Source organism: Stegastes partitus, unplaced genomic scaffold, assembly GCF_000690725.1.
Source record: "Stegastes partitus isolate 25-593 unplaced genomic scaffold, Stegastes_partitus-1.0.2 Scaffold765, whole genome shotgun sequence".
NCBI classification, from domain to species: Eukaryota; Metazoa; Chordata; class Actinopteri; family Pomacentridae; genus Stegastes; species Stegastes partitus.
In genome coordinates this window covers 206,718-232,903 of record NW_007578496.1, presented here as the reverse complement: position 1 = coordinate 232,903, position 26,186 = coordinate 206,718, and the positions used below count along the sequence as shown (strand labels likewise).

The window sequence follows — 26,186 nt, the reverse complement described above, 5'->3', positions numbered from 1 at the left end:
TTATGAGCACGTTGCTGTTACATATTTCATTTTATGACATTTATTTCTGTCTAATACCACTCAAAACTTAAGTTAAGCAACCAAACAGCACAAGTCCAAACACAAATAGAGCAGAAAAATTCATCAGAATTCTTCACAAGGTCTTTCTAATATAAAACCCAACATATTACTTTTGTCTTCTGGAAAAATCCAACAGTGAAAGAGACATTTTACTGGAGAAATTTCAGAGTGCACCAATCCAAACAAAAAAGCAATGACGTTACCATGGAAACAGAGGTCTTAGTTCAGAGTGCTTGGGGGTAGAGCGGCTAAATTAGTAGGCTTAAAATGAGATCTAACTTGCATTGGACGAATCTGAAACACGTGTGAGAACGTGGCCCCTGCACAGTTTCGATCACCTTTTATGTGTTCATGTCAAACGCTGACTGTTTCCATTCATCTTCCCTGTAATTACAAGCACTTAAGACTGTGATTTTGTCTGCTGAGGTGCTTTTAAATAAAGGTGTTGCGTCGTCAAAGAGTAAAAAGTAAACGAAATATAAATCGATACAATAAAATCTTTAATTGCAAAAAGTGAAGTCAGTCTGCCTCGTATTAAAGCAAAGTTATTCAATAACTATGTGCATATCTTTAAAAAGTGTCAAAGTAAACCGAGCGAGCGTTCTTCTCTTTCCACCCACTCTGATTCAATAACAGGCTGCACACTCTCTTCGCTACAAAAGAACAGAGTAAAATGTAATATAACAGAGGCTTGCAGTAGCTGCTTTTTCTGTCCTGATCAATAAAGTAAATGCAGTATCATTGTGTTTATCTGACTCAGGCTTGTAAATTCTACCTCTGGGAGCGTTTAAGCGTTTTCTGCATTAGATATTATTTAAAGGATTTTGTGCCGATTGGAAGAGATGCACTGTAATCACTGCAGGAGAAAAGAAACCCTCACAAGAGTAGTGAGGAAATAACGACTGATGTAAAGAGAGGGAACAAGAGAGAGCCTCGGGTGGTGGTTTCAGCGTGAGCTGAATGTAATTCCTCCCAGCTTCTTGCCCCCCAGCATATGTTAATCACAGTTTCTCCATCAGTTCATCAGCCCTCCTCCTCTCTCAAAAGGATCCCTTGTGGCTTTGCAGCAGTTTTTAACCATCTGGTCAAACATAATGTTTAAAATACTATAACTGGATATATGACTTTTGCTCATATGTTCTCGGTGAAACCACATTTACTGAGGTTACAGCATGCACAGTGACAGGGATTCAACATAAGGGAAACAGCTGCCACACAAAGCTGATACGCCAAGTGTTGATTAAAACAAATTTCAAGACATTATTGCCTTTATAATGTATGTTAAAATCATTGGGAAACTGCAGCCCTGGCTTGGTTATCATTTTTTGGACTCTACAAAACACTTTCTTGAAGATAAACATTTGATTTCATAAAAGAATTTTCCTGATGAATGACAATTTACTGATTTTGATTCAAGATTTTAGCTCAAAAATTCTAAACCCTGCATTTTGCTAATGCAATAAAATGTTCTCCCACTTTCTTTGAAATCACAGGATTTGGAATTAAATGCCTTAATTAGTGGCAGTGACATTCTGTGCTCCACAATAACAGTAAAAACACACTCTCTGGTCGACTCTAAAATCCCATTAACACGGCTGAAAAAGACTTTGGGTATCCCATCTTCAAATGTCTCCATAAAATGGAAAATTAGTACAATTTTGAGCGTAATCGGCATGTTTCCAAAAAGAAGAACACATGGGATATGGTGTCAAAAATCTTCAAATATTTCAAACTTTTCTTTCTTTTTTTTTCCACGTGTCGGTCCAGCATCATAGCAAGCAGAATGATGATCTGGCTGTTGTGTTGTGCTGAACAGATTTATGAATATAATGCCCCTCTTGATAGTCTGATTTCTATTTATTTATGTATTCATTCTATTTTATTTCATTCATTTATATTGGATACTTGCTTATTATTGAATTGTATGTCATATTGCTGGACCTGAAAGAGGGAAAAAGGAAAGTGTACAGTTCATAGAAGTCAGAGAAAGAATAAAAGGACAGTAGAAGAAAACAAATACACCACAATCTACCAACTGCTACACCTGTACTAACACACAGCAGAAATGATCTTATGACTTTTGCGGGAAAACAGAGCTGATAATCATCAAGAGCACCTGTAAGAGATGAGGAGGCTGAGAAACCTGAATCTCAACGATTACCAGAGCATAAGATTTATATATGCACACATTGATGAGAGAGGGAAAAGAAACACAAAAGAAAAAAACAAAAACAAGCTATGTATGTCAGACGAAATAATGAAATCAAATAAACAAAGCAAACAAAGGTAGATATTAATGCGGACAATGCAGTGTCATTTTACAGTTTGAACATTTCAAACTCGAGTGACATGAGATCAGTGGTTCATGGTCGCTGGATCTGAGCCTGAGTGGAGTTTGTTTTGTTCGTATTTGCATAGGTTTCCTTTGGGTGATGCAGTTTCCTCTCACAACTCACAGACAGGAAAGTAAAGGCAACTATACACTGTAAATTAGCAGTCACTACTTTGGAGCTACAAGGCTTTATACCCTCATCAAATCATGCCTCATCATTTCCATCTTTCTCTAAAATTGATCTTTTCCACTCCGTCTGTATTAAGCTTCTCCATTTGTAGCAGAGCCACTGCAAGTCTGTTTTCAAACCTTAGCAGACGATAATAGTCATTGTTTCATCCACAGGGATAACAAGTTAAGCATTTACTTTGGTCAGAAAACTAGCTAGTCAGCAACATCTTCAGAGAACAAGCAGCTTATTCACTATTTCTTGAAAAGGTCCAGTTCCTGGTTACATTCATATTTTTATTTCCCATTTAAGGTGCTGAAACACAAAATGCATCATAGAGCTCTGTTGCAATCTTGTCTTAAACTGAGGGCCACTATTACAACGTTAAGAAGATTTCACCTACAGATTTTTGATTTAATCTCGATAATGTTACTGCAGCATTTTACTGTGCTGTACACTATATTGCTAGCAAAACAGAAAAGCATGTTTTTGTGCAGTTTTAGCATGCAGCAACACTTACATTTATGTTGCATTTATCTGTTAGAACGTGTTGTGACACAGGCCTAATGTTAATGTTTTCTGAATGAGGATAATCTTTATATACCTGCATGGACCCAACCTTAAAACTTGTTATGCAAATTGTTACGTCAAGCTTCTTTTAATCTACCTTTTGCCCCACTAATGTGTCTTCCTTTGCCAAAAACCTGGGAGTTTGAGGGTTCTGCACAGTGTCGTAGCTGTTCCTCAGACTGAACAGAGACCTCAGAGGTAATACCTTGAATGTGCTGGAGTCTTTCTCCCAGTTTGAGGGTCACGGTCTATAATGCTCCTCATACCACTTGGGCCACTGTGGACACAACAATCCATGTCTGTTCCAGTTGTACCTTTTAAATAATTCTTCTAATGCTTCTTCTTTCTGATGTTCCTGTCAGCTAGGAGTTCCACATTGCCTATGGATTGGTGCAGCATTGGACGGTCATGACGAAGAGGAAGCAGCCCTCGATTTACCAGTCGGCCTTTGTTCCAAGCCTCGCCTTTGGCCATGAGCTCTGGGTAGTGACTAAAGGATTAGATTGTCAATATGAGCAGTCAAAATGACTTTCCTATAAATGTTGGTTGGACTCTGATTGCAGATCTGCTCCTTCGTGAAACCAGCCAGGAGACAGCTGAGGTAGTTTAGGGTTATGACGCCTCCTGGGTGCTTTCCTTGGAAGGTTTCCCAGGTGCGTCCAGCTGGGAGAAGACTCTGGGATAGACCCAGAACTCTGGAGGGATTACATATATCATCTGGCCAGGGAAGGGCTGCAAGGTGGCGCGGTGGCTAGCATCGTTGCCAGAAGGTTGTCGGTTCGAGTCCCGGTGAGGATCTTTCTGCGTGGAGTTTGCAGTGTGGGTTCTCTCCAGGTTCTCCAGCTTCCTCCCGCAGTCCAAAAACATGTTGAGGTTAACTGGTGATACTAAATTGTCCGTAGGTGTGAATGTGAGTGTGCTTGGTTGTCTGTCTCTAAGTGTAGCCCTGTGATAGACTGGCGACCTGTCCAGGGTGTCCCCTGCCTTCGGCCAAAGTCAGCTGGGATAGGCTCCAGCCCCCTGCAACCCTAGTGAGGATTAAGCGGTGTATAGATAATGGATGGATGGGTCTGGCCAGGGAAGGCCTTGGGATCCCCCAGGAGGAACTGGAAAACGTTGCTGGGGGAGGGACGTCTGGAATGTCCTAACAGATTCTTTACATGCTACTGTTAGTGGATAACTGTGAATGTGATCAAGTTTAGAGTATAATAGACTGTCCAAGGAGTCACATGCCTGCAAATGGGAACTGTAGGTGTTCATACAAAATGTCTTCATACAGTTTTTCATTTAGTTTCTGTGTGTGTGCATGTCATGTATAAAATGCTGAGGAGGCAGAGGAATTTGGGAGTAGAATAGGAAGTATAGGATGGTCGATGTCCTCTCCTTGACCATCACAGAGCACCTCCCACGCAGTCTTTCAAAGCTTCACCAGATCATTTCTCCACCATACAGGTGACAGCTGGCTGCCTCTGTACAAGAGGTTTAGTCTATCTTTGCTGCTGTAACACTGCAAATTTCCCCCCTGTGGGATTAATAAAGGCTTATCTTATCTTATCTTCTCTTTCGTCTCTCATCTTAATCTAGTTAGATATAGTTCAATGAACAGGAATAGTCCTTTTACATCTGATGGTAAAAATGTAGCCAGAGCTAGTAGCTACTTAGCTTAGCTTAGCAAAAGACAGGGAAAAGAAAAATACCCTTGCCAGCACCTCTAGCAATAAAATCAAAATTAATAAAAATGACAATTCACCAACTCAAAGGACCATGTGCTAGCTATGTGCCAGGTGAGCTGTTTATTTCCCTGTTTGTAGTCTTTCACGCTAACAAAGGCTAACCAGCGTCTGGCTCCTGCTACATAAGCCTTTCAACAACAAAGCAAATATGGGAATTTTCCAAAATGCTGAGCTATTACTTTAAACATTCTTGGGCAAGACCAAGTTGCTCCCATTGGCAGGGGAGCACATTGCTTGGCAGCTCTGCCACCATAGGTGTGTGAGTGTGTTTGTGAACGGATTAATGGGAAACATAATCCACTTGAAGTCGCCTTTAGGTAGAAGCGTGCGATATAAGTGCAGACATTTACAATGAACCAAAGAGTATCATTCACTTTGTATGTTTAGTCTGATATTTGAACTCCTCTACATAACTGACTTTTAATATGTTTTCAAGCCAGTCATAAAATTGCCATGTACATGTTACAATGTTTTTATTGTTATTTTGTTTTCATCTATTACACATCTGCCCATTTAAGAAGATATATTTCTCCTCCTCTTTGTTTCATGTTGACTCTAGGGTCTAAGAAGAACGGTACATTTATCACGTATGATTATGTGGTAAATATGTAAAATTGACTTCACATTTCTGTCTGGAAAAAATGTTCAATGGCATTCCAAGAGAAAATAAATCAATACTCAGAGAACAAAGGCAAGTGTCTTCCTATCTTCTACATGTAATTGTGACGCTATTTTGGATCTGTGCTTTCCATGCGTGTACACATATAATTATAGTTTTTTTTTGTTTTTTTTTTTGGGTATCTTGGCCTCTCATACACATGCAGACACACACAAACTCACTAAGTATACACACACACTGAGTTCTATACCTTGAGCAGGCTGCCGGCCCGAAATGTAGGCTTCATTAGAGGATCTCATCCCTCGACCTCTCCCACAGGGAACCCACTCTATTAACCCAGATTTATAATTGAATTCTTCTTTTAAACATACATAGCTGACAGAGAGAGAACGAGAGAAGGAGGGACTGGCGGGAAGTAAAATGGGAGTGATGGGCTAATTGCTGCAGACAGTCAGAAGATATTACTGCTAATAGAATAAATTGTTCTGGCAACTGTGTCTTCCTCTACGGCTGCATTTTTCTATGGTCCTCGCGCGACAAGGAAAAACTCAATATTATCAGGACTCGCAGGAATTCTCGGCCAAGGCAATCGTTTTATATTTTACTCAGATGAAGATTAACCCTGTCTGGGCAGGAACTATTATAACACGCATGGGGCTGCCACTGTTAATGTGTAATCTGCCTATTATTGCTTAATGAACCGATTATTTGAGGAGGCACCGCTGCCATCAGTTGGACAGTCATGGAGGGGTGTACATTGTGTGTATCATTGTTTTGGTAGGTGTGTATGTGTCACCACAAGAACGCCAAGGCTTCCCAGCAACATTGCGTAGCGCACCACATTGCCTCAGCCGGCTTGCCTTCTTCCCACAATGCATTTTGCTGCCATCTCTTCCCCACGTAAATGATGCGCGCACACGGCTATCCGCATGATGCAAAAGAAACTGAATCATCAGACCAGGACACCGTCTTCCATTGCTCCATGGTACAGTTGAGGATCAGGGCTCAGTATGGGCACTCTGATGGGCCTGCAGCTATATATGCAGTGTGATCTGACACTTTTCTGACCGTTCAGCTTTTCAGCAATTTCTACTACAGAATTTCTTCTATGGGCTCAGAACGCACAAACCAGCCTACTCTCTCCATTGTAAACTGACCACTTGTCTTTCCTTGCACCACTATTAGCAGGAACCAACCTCCGTGCCCCAAGAACATCCCAAAATACCTGCTGTTTTGCAGATGTTCTGACTCTGTTGTCCAGCCATCACAATTTGGCCCCTTTCAAATTTCCTCAGCTCTGACACTCATCCATCTTTCCTGCTTCCAACACATCAAGAACCGACTGTGCTAATAATAATCCCACCCCTTGACAGGTACCAGTGTAACAAGGAAGTCAGTGTTCTTCGCTTCACTTGGTTTTAATGTTCTGGCTAATCAGCGTATAGCATAATCAAGCTGAAAATAAATGAAATAGGTGGCGGAAATGTGCTGTTCTCTGTTTCAGTTTCCAAGAGCCATGTGTGCGTGGGAGAAAACATTGTGTCAAGCTGTACAAGTCTGACACCGTTATTCGAAAAACTCCACCCAGGTGTTCCATAATGTGCCAAGACAAAGTCTGAGCACTTCTATGATTATAATTTCTGGTAGCTTTGCAATGAGGCAAATATAGAAATATCCTATATATCATTATCAAATCCCTTATATTTTCAAACTGGAATAGGTGTACATCCTAAAATCTCATTGTTTTCAAAGCAACCTGTACATTGTTAGTCTTCTTCCTTCCTTCTATAGTCATGATGCTCCCTGGCTCACCGTCTCCTATGTTTAAATGAGCAACTAGTTTGGAGCTACATTCCCGCTGTGCAGGAGCCGAGGTCGCAAGGCCATGAACTCATTAAGGAGATGACACGGTGGGGGTGGTGAGGCCCCCGTAATTAAGAGCAGGGCCCCCCTGGGTGGAGTGGCATTTAAATAGAGGATGTGCAGAACGGAGTTAGGTATGGCGGTGAGGGAGAAAAAAGGTGTGGGAAGAGTTACATGTACGCCAAATATAGACAAGTGTGAGAAAAGAGGAAGGGACATTAAGAGGAATTAGACTATAGAGATGTGGACTGATATATGAAGCCACTAATGAAGAAACTGACTTTTTGCTGGTTTCAAAAAGTCAAGCAGAAAAAGAAGACGAAGAAAACAAAGTAATGAACATATACACGGACAATACAGAAGGTGTTATATAAAAATGCTGGTGAGAGGAGTCGTTAACAGTTTAAGTCAAATTAAGATGTCTAAATGCACACAGAAATTATTAGAAACAGTAAAGCAGCCAATCACAGTGAAGCAGCTGATGAAGCGGTTACGTTTGAGCTAAACACAAACTCAGAGATTTGCTTGAACTCACGATGTTCTCACATTTGTTTACTGGAAAATTGAATACTGTCAACTATTTTGTAAGGCTAAAAAGCAGAAATTCTAAATATCTATACACAAGGATAATTTCTTTCAGTTACAATTTTAAGGACTTCCCCAAATTTTCTAACAGACAGATGTCAAAAGGCAAAAAACCCAGAGGTTTTAGAGATAAATCATATACAGTAATGGATTTCCTTTCGTGCTGAAATTAAAAATAGACATTTTGGATTTATTATATTAAAAATACAGCCCCCACAGCAGGAAGTCCATGCAAGTAAAGTCATTACTGAGATTCAAGTCTTTTTTTCTTCCTATGTCCACCTTTCTTTTGATGGCTGACTCAACAATCCTCGGCACGGAGGCCACCAGTGTTGGTCAGTTTTCTAGAGCGATATTCTGTCATTCTTTAGAGATTATTTTTCTCAGCTGCTCTTTACTAGAGGGGTTGTGCTGCTCTAGCTTTCCTTTTAAAAGGATTTCTATTGGATTTACATGACATGACAGATTTGACTAGATCACTTTTTTCTTCTTGAGAAACTTTTGTGTGATTTTGGCAGTGTGCTTTGGATTGTTATCATCCTGGAATATTCCTCTTAAACCACATTTCTACAGACTGGGAGTATCTTTTCAGCCAGTATTTTTGATATATCCACAGGAATTCATCTTTTGCCATCTAGAAATGTGTTCTCTCTCAACAGCTTAGGCACTCATGCAGTCCGATGTCATCAAACTCCCACCTCTATGCATTCACTATCAGGACTATGCATCCACTATCGGGACTATGCATTCACCATCGGGACTATGCATCACTGTCACAGGGTTTAAAGTGAAAAATAATCCTGAGCCTGAACTTTTTTGCCTTTGGGTGCGGGTACAATCTCGCTAATTAGTAAGATATTAAGATAACTGCCTTCCCAAACGCAGGTTATGTTTCAGCCGGGGGTTTATCTGTTTGTTTGTTAGCGAGATAACTCGAAAAGCTTTGAACGGATTTTCATGACATTTTCAGGAAATGTTGATAATGCCACAATGAACGGATGATTAAATTTTGGTGTTCTGGCTTACCATTTGGATATTTTTTCATTAAACAGTAAATGCTGTTAAGTGTCACGGTGGTGCAGAATGCTGTCGTTTGTCCACTAGATGGAGCTCTGACTCCATTCAGTCCTTCAGTCCTCACCGCTGTCTTCTCAGTAGTACAGGAGAGAGCTACAGCCAGGCAGCATTACAGGAGTGAGCTGAACGGAGCTGCTGACAGATAAGTTCAGAACCACGTTGTGACATTAACAATGACGCAACATGTCTCCTGGTTCACTTTAACTCTCTTTGCCATGTGTCAGGAAGACTGACGTGTGCTTTGTTGCATCGGTTCATGATTTTCATTTATGTTGCATTGCTAAAATTGTGCTAACCTAGCTTAAGCTACTCCCTGTCTGTTTATGTTAATAACATCGCTGGAGTTATGCCAACCTAGTGTAGCGTTAGCTAACAGCGTAAAGCTAGTAAGGAACTGCAGAAATAACATAAGTGTAAAAAATATTTGAGAGTACAGAAAGACTGTTCATTGCTGTGTCAGCTTGTTATTAATGACATCAATGTTAATTCAAATGATAAAGCTATGTTTTGATTATCCATGAATCGAACAGTGTAGATAAAATGAATGCAGGACTTTAACATTGGCTGTAAATCACAATAAATCACAGGGCTTTTCTAGTTTTGATATACAATACTTGGTCAATATTCAGTGAAAACACAAATCTTTTGAGCTTTTCAGAAAGACGTGTCTTAAATACTGGTGCTATACTGGTGTATCTATGTAACCAGCATGCTGATTTAAGACAAACAGTTTCGACAAAGCATTTTTATCATCAGCCAACTTTTTGCACAGATTAACGAGTGGCTGAGATATGGTGAGCGACAACTCGTGCTCTGCAATGAACGTACACATGCGCATTTTTAAATCACAAACCCCGGTTAGTTATTGATGCCGGTAGCTCAGCGGTGGCTGCTGCTCCTGGCAAACGAGTTGTGAGTTTCAGAGCTCTATGGCCGGGGTCTGACTTGTGATCTGACAGAACTTTTTTGCCGCTAGTTGCGTACGTGTTTTTTTGAGCATATGGTACTGAAGCAAGCACCTGGCTCCTTCAATTTTATTTTTGCACCAGCAACCAAAGCGCAGACGGAGTTTCACTACCGTCGTCTTCACTGCTGACGCTGTTATTCGCCACTATCCGTCAGCAGCATTCGCTAAGACACAGTTCATCCAGCAGTTTTGTGGCAACGCGGAAGCAGTACTGTTTTTAAATTTGATGCCATCCATAAGGGTTGATGTTTTGCAAAGTCTGACTGTCTGCGCTGTTAGAAACTCTGATTTTCGATGCTTGCCCCTGCGCCAAGTTTTAAGCACTTGCCTGTTTCTTTTTTTAGGGCTAGATTGTGCAAGTAGTGCACTGTCCGTGGCGTCATTTTAGGAGGATCGCGGCTGCGGATCTGACTAGTGGTAATACGGCACATTCTGTGCATCTCGTCATTGAATTTTCTGTGTCTTTTCTCACACATACATTTTTTTGAATCCTCTTGTCTATTCAATATGGTCAATTTGACAGCACAGGTGTATTCAATTTTGTTTCAGTGATCACAGATGTTGTTCACTTTGCACCGAGTTTCTGCTTTGGGGCCTGTGAAAAGAAGTGAGGCAGCTATTAGACATATAGTTTAATGAGTGGAAATACTGTGGAGACTTATCAGTGATACAGAACACACCACAGGAAGCCAAATAGCGAACACCAGCGTTTCCTCTGGAGGCGGCTCACTGAGTGTGCTTGTCAGACTAAATGGGCACTGAGAGGCAGGTAAAGACATGGCTGAGGAACTTAAAGAGGGGTTTACGAGGGGATGAATTGTGCAGCCGCAGAGTACTCTTAAGAGAAAAGAGGCAAATCATTTTGTTCCTTGAGAAGGATAGTTAAGAGATTAGATTTGCATTTTGAGAATAGAAATCATAGAAAAGACAACTCCTCAGCTTCTTGACAGGATACCACTGAATGGCACTTCACATTATTAGAGCGGATGAGGTGAAGGGAACACTTACAGAGAATTAATAACGTGAGCTTGGCACAACGTTAACCTTCCATCTATAAATTGGCTCAAAGTGCAATATGGATGAAAAATTTGTAAAAAGACCAAAAAAAGACTAATAACTGTTTAGGCAACTTGAGACAGAAATACCGTATTAATACAACATCTGACAGTACTAGCCACCTATAAAGTGATATAGTGAACTTGCTACAGTAGTGAATCATATCGTACCCCGATCTGTCACATCTTAACATGGGATTTCATTTTCAATTTATCACCTACCTGTCGGTCGATATGAGTGGTTATAAGGGGCAGCTCCAGGTGTTACATGTCTTTAGGCAACTTACTACAGTTATCACATGTCTTAGGTTGATAAAAAGCAGAGATTTTCCTGCGTGTGAGTGTCTCATGTTACGGTGTGAAGACAATGAAAGGAAAGTGAGAATAGAGAAAGAGACGGATGCTCATCCACCGTAACACCGGTGTCAGCAGGTGATGGGGATTCAAGAAGTGGAAATGTCTGAGCAGTCTTGGTGTCTCTCGCTTTTCATGTGGCTTTCGCTACTCATTCTCACTCTTATACAGAACCGCGCAATCTAAGATGATGAATTTATTTGTACTCACGTCCGAGGCAGGTCCTTTATCAGCTCCTGGACAGGAGAAAGTGACGAACTCATGGCAACGTTTGTGAACCACGAAACAACACACTGTGAAGAGAGAGGAAACAAAAAGAAGATTTGTTCTGTGCATTAAACAAGAAAATTATTATTTATTTTCATAATGATCACGTCCCAGGTTGTCTAAATTAATCATGACATACTGGTTATTTACCAAAGTACACTGGCCTGATAATAACATTAGCCCCAAACTAGCTCGAGTGCTGCTAATTGGAGACAACTCTCAGCCTGAACTGACTCATGTCCAGAACGTCAAAACCTAAAGGCCTCTTTGCAACTGGCATTAACACGCATTTTTGATGATTCAGTCTCAAGTGAGGAGCTCTGAGCGCAGGTGTGAATGCACCTAACGCACATTTAAGATGCACTGATCACTCAGACCACATCAGGAGGTATTTGGAGCCACATATGGCCACATTCTTTGAGCAGTGCGTATGTGAAGGTACACTGAAGGACCACCTACTCCACTGACACCACCTGCATAAGCAGAAGTACGTATTTATTCTTGTTCTCAAACCACGCAAGCTAGCTTTGTCCATGACGTCAGAAGCCTATCGAAGGACATTATGTGTGCATTAAACATCTTAAGCGATTCGGTTTGCCTGGATGACGGCAAAGAATACACCCAGCCTGTGTTGTTTTGATTCCTTCTTCTTGTCTTTTATTAAATGCATTCCAGCTTTGCAAACAGAAAATGATGAAATGGTTTATTTGCATATGGATCGGAGAAGAGAAATCCAATCATATATGGTCACACGAGATGCACATGGAGACCGACTGTAATACCAGGTGTGAACAGATGTACTCGCTCACCTGTGATCAGATTAGTTGTCTGGCATCTATATGGGTCAGAACAAGCTCAGATTTGGTCCTTTGGTATTCTATAGAATCATAAAGTATTCATCTGGATGAACAACAACAAGCTTCACTGTATGATATGATACACAAAATATTTTTCGCACAAAATAAGAGGTGAAGCTCCCTTTTGTCAGCACTGACTATGGTGAAGATAGATCCTTTATTTGAGTGGAACACGTGTACCAACTCATCACAACATGATTCCAGCTCTACAGTAAGTACATCGAAGGAGGAATATTGTCAGCATATACTGACTCACTGAATGTCACCCAACTGAAAACTTGACTTCAAGGTGTGAAAGTACAAAAAAATGTCAATAATAAATTCAAAGTTCAAGCAAAATTACAGATAATTTTTAGCAGGAGGCTTGATGGAAGATGAGTTATGTTGCTGCCTCTAGGCTGTTAGAACCAGCACGTATTTAACCTATGAAAAGCGGTAGCGATGGAAAATGTACAGAGGGATTCTGTGCTTGTGTCTTAACACCCACACTCTCTTATTGTCACTCCCGCACCGTTGACTCATTGTCAGCCACTCTGGGTAAGAGCATCTTCTAAATGTCTTGGATGTAATGTAAAATGTAACCTCATATGTACCAAAATGTCTTCCTATTAACAGTGTTACTCGTGTTTGCAAAGTTTGCTCCGTAAACACACACAACAACAAAAAAAACCTATTCAATGTTGTTTTTTCTTCCTCCCTAGACACAGATTTGTTGGAAATAACAAGTAAACACATCAACAAACATGAAATATCAAAGAAAGCCAATACAATCAGGATCTAATCAGATGAAAAAGCGCAACATGGCTCCACTTTGCAGGTTGGGAACAATCAGCGGCGCAGAAACATGCGAAAGCTTTGACGCGCGGCGAGTCTGTCATCTCCACCCTGATCAATGTCAGCTCCACTGACAGGCAAGACGAACAGGAGAGGCTAAAAATATCTCACAAGCACACACACACACAGTCCTTCTGATTGCGTATATTTACATGGTGCGTATGTCAAGTGAGAGATGGAGATGCACTAAATGCCATGTGCAGCAAACATTTTGATAACAGCAGCAGCCAAATTGCTCCACTGCAGAACAAAAGAAGGCGTCCAAACTGAATAATCAATCAGTTGGCATCAACTAGGAACTGTTTTGTAAATCAATTAATCATGCAAGTCATCTTTCTAACAAAAACTACTCAAACAGTCTCTCAAAAAACTTGCTGCTGTTTTTGTGTAACATGAGAGAAAACGCAATGCTAGTGGTTGGTTGATTGACAGAAAATCAATCTGCAATTACTTTCATAATCAAGTAATCATTTTAGGTCATTACGGGGCCATTCAGGGCTGCTTTTTTTTTTCTCAATTCTACTTGCTATTTTGTATTTTTAAGCATGTGCATGACTTAAATCATCACAGTTTTGAATAGGAATACACTCTGTTTCCATTAGACTACTGTCTACTTGCTGCACTGCTTAATCAGAATTTTAACAAACTGATCATATCCAGAAAGTGCTTTTTAAATTTTTTTTTTTACCATCTACAGTCTCATTTACATATTTAGAGACCACTTATTGTGTCATATACTATTTGATTCTTATCTACTGGCAAACCTGCACCGATCAGAGGGCTCATAATTAACACAAATACACTTTGTCCAACGCACACATAAATCATGTGCACCTTAATGGTACTTGACTCCCACGCAATATCCTCTCTTTGGTTACACCACCTACTCACTGCAATGATACTGTACCACACACACACACACACACACACACACACACACACAAAGACCACCCACTCATTCCAGTGATATCGCAGATTGAATTCAGCAGGAGTGAGGGTAGAGGGGTAGAAGTACAGAGAGAAATGGTGTGAGCTCTGTGCACATATTGCTTCAAGGCAACTGCTCTTTTGGCATATTGCTCCTGCCAAATACCCAACCAAAACACACACACACAAAACACACACATCTGTTACTAAAATAGCCCTGGATGCTACTCAATAATATGACCCTTGGGCCAAAGCAGACACCACCTCTTTACAAAAATAGCGCAAGAGCTAAAATGTGCCCTCATTTTCTCCCTTTAACCACAATAAATCGATAATTACCTCCTCGGTTATTTGCACATCCACTCAGCCGACACAATGCACCTTAAAGACAGGTGACACAATCTAATCTCACAAAACCAGACTACCTCGTCAAGCTTAGAATTTTGCTGAAGAGAACATCTCAAAAACAGAAGAACGGTGAGTTCAAAATACACCTGTCTGCAGAGGTGGCAGGCTAATTTGTGTTTAAGTAAAAAAAAGGGAAGCTTCAGTCATGTTCTAACCAGTTTTAAATTGAATTACTTCAATGAAATGAAAGATTCACATGCTTAGTTGTGAATAAAAATATTGAAATTACACGTGGTTTAACAGCTGCCAATGCTGCAGTGGATAGTGATTAGCCTTTGGAAATCTTGCATTGTATTGGTTGTCAGAAAAAGTATCGTGTCCTTTTCATTAAGTAAAAGCAGCAAAACATTAGAAAATATGAATGAGGTGCATTCAGACAGCCAAATTAATCTACCAACTAGATTTAGAGCAAAATTTAATTGAATTTCTAGAAAGGCAGCAACATGATTGTGCATTTTCATCTACTGCAGTTATGCAAATAATCGGAGCTGGACACATTCTCCAGTTGGAAAGAAGAAGAAAAAGCTCATACAGGTCATTAGGAGAGTGCCGGTTAAATATTAAATAAACTACAAAATGTGGAAAACGGGATTGAAATATAGTGTTTATGTTTCTTTGGCGCAATAAAGAATATTAAAGTCTCCATATTGGTCACATCTCTCATGTAGGCCATCATTAGTCTGCACTTTATTGAATTTGTTTTGACCTCAAATAAACAGAAATCATCTGATGTGAAAAAGCTTCTTTTCACTTTGTTTAATTTGACATTTCATTAAGTTATTTAAACAAAAACCATACTGGTAAGTTTACAAGCGTAGACAATATATAGAGAGGCAAATTCCAGCTTTTATGTTCTGTTCAAACTGGCAAAACCTTTAAAGACCCTTGTGATACCCTGCCGATGTTCATAGCATCACAAAATTCAAATTTAGCAGAAGCTGAAGAAGAAGACCACGCCTCAAACACCCCTCTTCCTGTTTCCTCTCATTGCTCCTGCCCCACCCCACCCTCATCTTTTTGCTCTATTATCTCTCATATAGCGGGTAGGCCAAGCCTGGAAACCGAGACAGATCATTCCTGAAGCCTTTCCCACAACATAACCATCAACCTGCTCATCTTTTCCCCATCTGCCAGTCTCTAATACATTTCAAATTCAATGACAAAAAAAATAAAAAAAGACTCAACTGATGGTGTGGTCTTTCTAATGAAAGCACTCATCATTTTTGTTCAGGTTCTGGTGTCTTTCTCCAAACTATTACATGAATAAACTGCTCATAAGCGAGGAGCCTGTATCCTCAAAAAGCCTCGGTTTCTCCTCCTCCTCTGCCCTCTCGGTGCCCTCAGTGTGCTGATCGCAGTCTGACACTCGTGTATCTGGCACCCTGCCCACGTGCCTTCATTATTTATCGTATACATTAAATATCCATGGAAAACACACACACACACACACACAAAGGCACACAGACACAAACGGTTTTCCCTCGTCTTTCTCTTTCCACCGTTCTCTTTCTCTTTTAGTGTCACTATCTCTCACCGGTTTGTTACATCACAATGGTTTGTGTTACTGCACAGGTTAGCGGCTACGCAGAGAACCTGTAGGGTTTGGCTGAGCGTAAAGTTACTGGCTGCAGAAAGCACCTCAAGTATCTGTCCTAGGAGCTACTTTTTCACTTCGGTTTGGACACAGCAGGATTAATTAGGCAGGAACAAAATGTACAAAAGCTGTAGACAAGACTGCTTTTCAGTAATCAGACTGACTGTTGCTTTGCGTCGATCTAAATCGCTGAATCCCACCGAACCTGTTTCACTGTGATTTGGTGAAATGTGCTTTGCAAGTGTCAACGTGTTCTCACAATGTCCCAAAAGCAATGAATTTTCACGGTCTTTTACCCCGGAGAGGGCATGTCGCTGCACGAACAATCACATCAGGATTCTTTACATTTAAGGTCTCGATTTGTGCACCAGAATTGGTTTGATTGAACTCCTTTGGTAATTAATAAATGACTTAAATATGTCTTTCTTCCAACATATGACAGCAAACTGAACACTGGATTGACTGTCAGATAAAGAAAGGAATACAAAATTATGAGCATTTTACACTTTTTTTTGTCGTAAAGTCTATCACAAACAACTGATTAAACTAAAAGAAAATAATCAGCAGTTTAATCTATAGTGATCGTCTGTTGCCGCTCTGGTGATTTGATGGCTTTTTACGGACGTTCTGTTCATTAACTAATCCTTACTCATAAAATTAACTGCTGAGGACAGGGGGGGAAAAAAAACAAACAAAAAAAAAAAAGCGCAATATTGGAATTGAAATGATTAAAAGTTCACCGCGAGTATCATGTGGCAGCACCTCGATGGCAAACTAAAGCTCAAGAACCAATGATTTAGACAATCGGAGCGGTTACTGTGGCATGTGACTACCGAGTATATCTTCATTCTGGCAGTAAAACACTCTGCGACTACCGTTTGAAAACTGTTTTTAGTAGCTTCGACACTTTGAAGTGTCCCATGTTGCCTTGATCCCACTGCAACTGTCACATGACATCATTATGTAAGAGCTCATTTCAGTCAATATCATCTTCCTATCAGGCTCTCTGTATATCAATAAAGTGGGAAAAGGGGGGTACAAACAGAGAGACTGCGTCGCTCTTACATTTGAATAAGAATGTGTCATCTTACATGGAAGACGCACTGATTTTTCACATTTAAACTAAAATCTAAAAATGGAAAAACCTTCTAACTACAATGAATGCAGTCGAGTGAATGTCTAACTATTAAAAATGCAGAATGAACCTGTAGGTTTTATGAGTAACAGAGTTTTTATAAGCCCTAATGCAGTGGAATAATGGCGATGCTGCTACTTTGCTTTTTCCCATTTCATGTGTCCTTTTCCTCCATTCAACGATCTTCCTCTCTCCTCTCCCCCTCATTCCAGTATATTCTGTTTATGAAATGTTGGCAGAACACGGATGTCGTACACAGCCTTTTCCCTCTAATGAGCTGCCAATGTGTGTGTGCGCGCGCTTGTGCATTTGTTTGTGTGTGTGTGTGCATGCGAGACGCGGTGACACGCTGTACAGTGATGTCCCAGATTCAGATGCAGTCACATTCAGTAGCCAGGTTCAATGTTACAACACATGGAGCGACGGTGATCTCCGGTTACTCCTATTTATTAACCTGTAGCTGCAGTAGTATGTCACCTATAGCTCAAACACAAACAGACACACGGCGTTCTCCTGGTCGGATGCCTGCTGGAAATGACAGATGTTTCATCAGTGATCGGAAGAAGAAGAAGAAAAAAAACACTGTCTGAGGCCATTTACATTTTATATAATAGTTTTTTTTCCCCCAGAATTTCTGGTGTGTCCACTGTTACACATAAAAACGTGTATAAAAACACATGGTAGATGGCTTTGTTTTAAACACTGCTGTCACAAATGAGCCATTCTGTGAGACCCAATAATGCTGCCAAACAGGCTAATCTTTGGACACAAAACTTTGCTTTGTGCAACACGCTACTTTTCAACACGATCAGCTCCCTAATTATGACAATAGATGACAACTTGATCCTGACATTGACTCTTATATCGACCCGGCTGGGCTCGCCGATTCGACAGGCAGACCTGGCACAGCATTTGAAAACGGCGCGGCAGAAAGGTCTGGGAGAGCCAGACTACTGTTGCTGTTTCTGTTTCTTGCTCTTCCTACTGTCTCAGAGAAGAGGAAACACCCTGATGACTGGGGTGAAAGACTCAAAGACGAGGCTGATGCAACAGGAGGAAGACGAGAAGAAGAGCGAGATGATAAGGAATCCAAAGCGAGAGGAAGAAAGTCAATAACGTGAACAAAACGCACCGTTCACCTTGGGCACCTCCCCTCGTGTCTGTGCGTGCATGTGTGTGTGTGAGGGCTTATATAAGGGGGCTGAGCAGCCTACGCCGATGTATAAATACCCACAATGCTGCTGGTGGAGCAGGGAGAAGGGTCAGAGTGAGTCAGCACACCCATATCACTCCTCCTCTTTCTCTCTCCCTTCCATCAACCCATCCGCTCTTCTTCTCCTCTATTCTCCTCCTCCGTCTCCGCATCTATCATTTTTGTGTGTGTGTGTGTGTGTGTGTGTGTGTGTGTTGTTACACAAAAAACACAGAGGATTTCACTTGGCAGGCAAACTGTGACCTCCAGTTGGTGATGATCGTAAGACAAGTAATGGTGTAAACAAAACAAAACAATCAAATACGCTCTCACAAAAAAAAAGCACCCTTTGTTGCTTTCCAAAAGATCAGTCATTCTGGATTATTCTGAGGAAGTTAGAGGAATATTCTGGTCATATTTCGCTTCTATTCTTTTTATTTCTGTGCTCTAATCTGTTCTTTAAGTGGTTTTTTGATGAGTTTTCACTTTCAGTATCACCAAAAGCACAAAAAAAAAAGTGTTGGATATGCGACTGTTAGCTAAAACTGACAGCTCTCATACAGTTTGTGCATTGCTGAGTGAAAATCTGTCAGTCACTAAATGATCACAGTGTTTTCTCAGATTACTACACATGAAGAGCCAACTGTAAGCCCCCAACTATCAGTCCAGTTGAATGACGCGACTGGAGGAGCAAAAAAACACAAACCAGCCAAAGAGGAAAAAGAAGAAAACAGGAAGAAGTGACCGTAATGTTGTGTAAAATAAAATATACTAATGTGCAGTTTATCACCTCCAGGAACACACCTTTAATGATCCTTGCACAGATTACAATAACATCTTTGTCCAAATGATGGACTGTGTTTTTACTGTGTTTCTTAGTTTGAGCATGTGAGGAAAACGACGCTATCAAACCAAAAACTAACACTTGAACAGATTGTGATTGCTAATTGCTAATCCATCTATTTTTCTTGCACTTTTCCAGAGTTAAACTGTGCTGGCAGCAAGCTAAGCAAGAATTCGAGATGTCGCAACGTTTCCCAGCTCCTCCTGGGGGATCCCAAAAGGTGCTCCAAGGCCAGATGAGATATGTAATCCCCTAAGTAAGTTCTGGGTCTATCTCGTGGTCTCCTCCCAGTTGGACGTGAGCAGAAAACCTTTAAAGGAAGTCGCCCAGGAGGCAACTAAAGCAGGTGAAGGAACACCAAGATCCCACTGGATGTTTGAGCTCCTCATGCTATCCCCACAGCGGAACCACCCTACGGGGGGACACCTCTTGCTTCCAGGATCTCATTCTGTCAGTCACTACCAGGAAATCACGACCACAGGTGAGGGATGGACCAAAGTTTGAGTTGTAAATCGAGAGCTTTGCCTTCCAGCTCTGGCCCGGTACAACAGTGCTGACGCTGCACCAATCTGCCTGTCCATCTGACACTCTGTTTTAACATCTTAAAATGAAGTGTGATCTTGAGCTGATTCGATAAAAACTACACAAAATACACTGTTAAAATACCAGCAGGCTTGTGATGAGAAGATACTCCTGAAACTGCTAGCTCTGTTCAATGGTTTTTAATGTTATTTCTTTCAATAGTTTATCTTACATTCAGGGGTTAGATGGAGTGACAAAACAATGAAACTCTTCCTTTTCCGGAGACACTACAGTCTGTCTGGCTTCGCGCTCTCTTCGATTTCAGTTTCAGCTCTGTGCCAGCACTGTGAAAGTTCTGGCACACAGTGATTTTACGTGGTCCAGCTAACACCTCCACCCTTATCCTATCTCTCTCCTTCTCTCGCTCTCTCTCTCTCTCTCTCTCTCTCTCTCATTCACTGTATTCACCATCTTCCATTCACTCCATCTCCTTCTCAGTTTCCGTCCATCAAAGCCTTTCGGTCTCTCTTTTGGCTTTTCCTCTTTAATCCCACTCTTTCTCCGTTTCAGTCATCTGTCACTTTTAGTTCAATTTCCCCCTTCACTCTCGATCGCATTCTTTCACTGCACTCTGTTCCTCGAGCTCAATTTCACTGCATTTCTGCTTTTTTTTTTCTTTTTTTTTGTCCGCATTGCCTTTAATCGCATTCATACATTTGCAAACTTCTAGACCTGAGAGCTGACTAGTGTACACACAGTCTGCAACTGAGCCAATCCGCTGCAGAGTGGGTGTTATGTGTCGTGCTTTTGTGCACCTTGATAGAACTTGTTAAGATGGGGAAGCATACGTTGCAATCTGCACGTGGGCAAGAGTAATCAAACTTGCAACCTCGACTAAATGCATAGAGCAGGGACTGACCGCCGTTGCATTAAAAATCATGTGAAGAGGGCAGCTTATTGGTGCAATGCACATCTTCCAAAACGACACAATATATATATGAGATGTAGAATAATAGCATGTTACTTTGAGAAAACACAGCTGCCTTTTCGAGTAGAGGAGGCTGAAAAAAGCAGTGCTAATTGTAAAAAGTAATGACATTTGCACTGTTAATCTTTGAATCTGTGTGTGTGATTGTGTGTGTGTGTGTGTGTGTGTGTGTGTGTGTAGAGGGCTCTTCATAACCTCTCATTGCAGAAGCACATCTACCTCCGCAATTGCCGAACATGTCCAGCCAACATCCACACACAGACACACACCTAACCCTGTAATCTCCTGTACTGTACATCAACTTTTCTTCTCTTTCTCTCTCTCTTCTCCTGCCCTCATCCCTCACTCCCTCCACCCTCCACTGCCACTTTCTCTCTCTCTCTCTCTCTCTCTCCCTCTCTCCCTCTCTTAACTCCCCCGCAAACAGTACCTGCTGTTTTGGGCCAGACAGCAAGAAAATAACTGAGGCGAGGAAAGAATAAGTTAGAGAAATAGAAAGCTCGAGCAATGCATGCGCCTCGTATGAGAATTCCCAGCGTGTCTTGCTAAAGAATAGTCATTATCCTCAATCTGTTGTTTTTTGTTGTTTTTTAAAAAAAAAATCTAATCTGCTGATTTACTCATTAACTCTGAGAGAGACAGAGGTGGTATGAAGAGGATGAAAGAGAGATAGAGAGAGAGAGAGTGGGAGAGAGAGGACATAAGGGCGAGTGTGGAGAGCTGCACATATTAACAAGAGAGCCGATGAGACTAACAGGTTTGAATGCAGAATAATCAACTAAATGCAAGTTGTAAAGATGCAAGCATTCGTTACATGATTAAAAAAAACAATATTGATAATAATCATCCGGAAGGCAATCGACAATCAAACCATTACGAAGGCCCTGCAATGAACACTGTGGTTGAATTTATAGTGCTGTTGCAGGAATATGGAGGACCTGCACTCAACTCTCATCTCATCTGTGGTTTTGCACCACATTATGCTCCGTTATCAACAATATAACACAACAAGGATGCAAGCAATTATTCCTTCTGGGAGGGCTTTTATTGTACATTGCATGCATTCACCCAAACAACTATGGTGGAGCATTTCCGTAGCAAATTGTTGAGTGTTTAATTGATCATTGCAAGTCATTTTGGACCAAAAATGGATTGCATTTAATGTGCATTTAGCCAGAACACTTTACAATTTGCTTCTCATTCACCCATTTTCACACAGGGTTGATAGATACATGGATTACTGTTCAAGTAAGTCACAGAATTTACACGATCCCAGACACGTTTTTCAAGCAACAACATTTGGCGTTTTTAACCAGCAAATACAACAAGTCCACCATTTAAACCACCGTATAGGTCCTTTCCCTTTAAGATACGACTGGTAAGTACTGTCGACAGAAGATCATTCACATATAGATATAATAGCAATAATAATAATATAATAAAAGCTTTGGTATGTGAATACACAATTTTTATATTTTATAAGTAGACAGTGATGGCAGTTGCTAGCTGTATGTTTTGCATTGAAACATAAAATATTTATTCCAATCAGAGTTTAAGATGTCTAGATTTTGCTGACCTGGATGTTAGATTTGTTGTTTTTTTTTAAGTTATTTTTTTGGCCTTTGTGCCTTTATTGATAGTGCAGTGAGAGAGAGACAAGAAAGTAGGGGAAAAGAACATGTGGGAAAGGGCCATGAGCGGGATTCGAACTCATGACCTCCACATCGGGACTGTAGCCCTGCACATGGGACACCAGCTCAACCAGGTGAGCTATAGCAGCACCCCGAACGTTAGATATTTTTAAGCCCTAGTTAGTTTAAAGCATGCAGTGAAATGTCAACACTGTAATCCGTCATAAAGGAGAGCAGTACTACAGTTCAAGCAAGCTGAGGTGGACAGAATATGGCTGACTGCAGCACAGAAAGGATCTGCTTCTGATTTAAGCCAATAGTGAGCCATTAGAAATCTTCTGGACCAACCATGATACGGATGCTTAGGTTGGAAACTCCCATCAGGCCAGCTACCGATTCCAAAGTTCATTCAGGCAAGAAGGAAGCCAGAGACGGACTTAGATAAACTATCGAGGAAGAACCTGCCTGGTGAAGAATGAATAGCAGAAAAGCGGTTAACTGGCAAAGCAAGTTGTGTAACTTCATTTATCGTTTGCGCAACACCTTACAGTACTTGCACTTTCATCTCTGCGGCCATGACTCTGCAATGGTGACAAAACTATTTTTGCACGTTTTGGTGCTCCACCATTTCTCTTTTTTAACCCTCTAAACTCCAGGCAGTTTCTATGCATTTTTGCTCCTCCCATATTCAGTGTGAACTCATTTTTCAAAACAAAGATCTGTACCTCTATTAAAACTGTACAACCGTAGCGGAAAATACGGAGAACTCAAAATATCTTTGGTGCAGTTTGACATAGTTATAAAGTATAAATCATAAGGGAAAGAAAAAGCTAGATTGTACTTTACTTGATTTTTTAAATTTGAAAAATAATAATAATAATAATAATAATAATAAAAACCTGAAATCAACACACACAAGTTTTTGCCCACAATACTGGATAAATGTGACTGTAAATACAGTGGGATATTTTACTTCTTACATTTTCAGTTTGCATCCATACTTGTCTCTGAGCAAACACAGCCTGCAGTTTAGCCGAAAAGTCCCTGAATTTTTGTCACGCGTCTGTTTGTCCCAACTGTCACGGCTTGTTGGATGTGCCAAGCAGCACAGATTTTAGTGTTTGTTTTGGTTTTTTTTTAACAGAATCTAGTACAAATGGTTTATTTATGGTGAATTTTTAAGCATGGCATGTAGAATAGAGTGAATTGATGCAATATCATGAGTGTACGGCCAGTTCTGGTTAAGCTCTTCAACATAACTGTGCATCAAAGACGAGCAATTTAAGTTTAAATTTAACAATTCTCCACTAGCTCTGATGAATAGTATAATTTAGTTTTTTTTTTTAAAAAGATAGCATGCCATTTAAAGCTGTCGGGGGGTTTCAGATGGTTAATAAAAGTACAAACTTGTTTTTAGTTACCAGTATGACTGTAATCGAAAGCCAAGAAGGTAAAAACAGGAAAAGCTCAAAATCTAATGAAAGCTGCAAAACACGCAGCGAAGAAAAAAACTTTACAGGTGCAATTGTGAACAAACCTTCCAGTAACTCCTTCACTAAATAACAAGCGGGAGACAGTGTGTGTTTGTGTGTTGCTTAAGGGAGAATATATAACACATTACAAACACCACAAGGGCTTCTGTGTGTCTTTGAGGGGAAAGCGAGACGCCGTCCGCATTTCCAGTAACGTCTTGGCCCGATAACAAGCAGGAGAGAGAGGAGTGTTTGTGCAGCTAGTTGGAGAACATGTAACGGCTAACAAAGACCACGAGAGCTTGCGTGTCCACGTGTGCGTTTGAGGGCAAGACAGCACAGCGTCTACGACAGCGCTTGGCAACAGACCGGTGGTGCCTGGCTGTCTGTTATCCCTTTTATATGTGCACACTTGCGCGCATAAATAAACAAAACACGAGCATATTTGGAGAATAAAAGACATTTAGTGATCGTGACAGTCAGGACCACACACAAACAATGAATGACTCACACCGGAATATCACTGCTTCTGTTTATCTGTCTTTTTTTTTTTTGTTGTTGTCAAAGTTAAATTTAAAAAGTGTTTTAATGGTGCGACAGGAAAACTAGCGCAGGAGGTTGTTTAGGTTAATCTGCAAAGGGTACACAGGAGAAAATGATAATATCAAATTGATGGTATTTATAAAAAAGAAATAAAATAAAGTCACAAACTAATAAAATGAACCTGATGGGGAGTGAGGAGGGAAGAGAGACCGACTGCTGATGCTGAGGAGAGAGGAGGAGGAGGAGGAGGAGGAGGAGGAGGAGGAGGGTACAGGTGACAGATGAGGGACAGATGTGAAGGGAGTGTGGCACAAAAGGAGGAAGTCAAATAAAGAAACAGATAGAAAGCTGGAGGGACAGACGGAAAAAGAGGTCTGGGATAACTGTACTCCTGTCGGCTCATGCCCCTGTTGCTAGGTTACCATCTATAGACGAATGGGTTAAAGTATCTCAGGAGCAACAGTGACATAGTTAGCTGGTCTCCATCAGAGAACACACACACACACACACACACACACACAAAAATAGAGCAAGTCTGAAAACTGTATGCGCTTGCTAGTTAGATTTAGTTTTTGCCAATGAAGATGTGCATGCAAACAAACTCTCGCCACCAGGATAAACACTGCACAGACTGAAAGCCCAAACTTGGAGCGAGCCCTTATTGTTGTGAAGTCTGGAAACACACATGTTCAGAATTTTTTCTGTGCCAGAGATGCTTGCGAGTTAAACAGACCGTAAAGCTGCAGGAAAAACACTATAACTCAGCATAAACAGGCCATAAAAAGGATATTATCTTAATCTTTGACAACATTTTCACCCAACAAAACTTCCGACAACATTTTGAATATCGGCTTCTGAGATTTTGTTTGCGGTGCGTCTATTGTGTGATTAATTTTTTACTAGAAACAGAACCACTACAGATGCCTGGGCAAAGGGAGAGAGCAGCACCTTCGCAACCATGTTAAAAAAAGCACTCTAAACTGTAACATCCCTGTAACAGTAATCTGTGAAATCTGAACAACCAACACACTCAGTGACCTTCTGTCCTAGAAATTATATCACAGCTTTCTGTTTGGAACCAAACTCGTCATACAATTGGAGCCCTTTTCAAAGAACACTTTCAAAAAAAAAAAAAAAAAACCACAACAGCAGCACGGCAGCTTCTCTCCCCCAGCAGTTAGTAATCCAGGTGGGCCATCACACCTACACACCATGACTCACGTTTTAGACATTTAGCTCATCTCATCATCAGCACCAATTTGTCCTGACTGCAATGGATTGAGTTCAATTCGTAGATCACCTACGCTGCAGACAAGCAGTAATGGGCGGTGCAAAGGTCCGGTGACAGTGATCATGTAGGAGACAAGTGTTGGGATACTGAATAATTAAAGAAAGGACTGAGCAAGAGAGGCATTTGATTTTTTTCTTTTTATTTGTGGTAAGACTACAGTGGGTGGAACGGAGTTAGAGACGTGCCTATGGCTTCTGGATCTGTTAGTTTTACTTTATTATCGGCATGTAAAATCAAGTTGAAAGTATGCAAAGTACTCGAAAGACTGGTTCCAAGGTGATGGTGGAGCATCGGTCT

General features: G+C 40.8%; 1 protein-coding gene across 1 annotated transcript in view; it reads right to left on the bottom strand.

Annotated features, from left to right (window-relative positions):
* LOC103364666 (protein kinase C beta type) overlaps nt 1-26,186 on the bottom strand; it is a 116,330-nt gene that overhangs the window by 65,623 nt on the left and 24,521 nt on the right. The window contains exon 4 of the mRNA XM_008291859.1: nt 11,595-11,677. Within this exon, the coding sequence (XP_008290081.1) occupies nt 11,595-11,677 (83 nt within the window). The remainder of the gene's footprint in view (nt 1-11,594; nt 11,678-26,186) is intronic.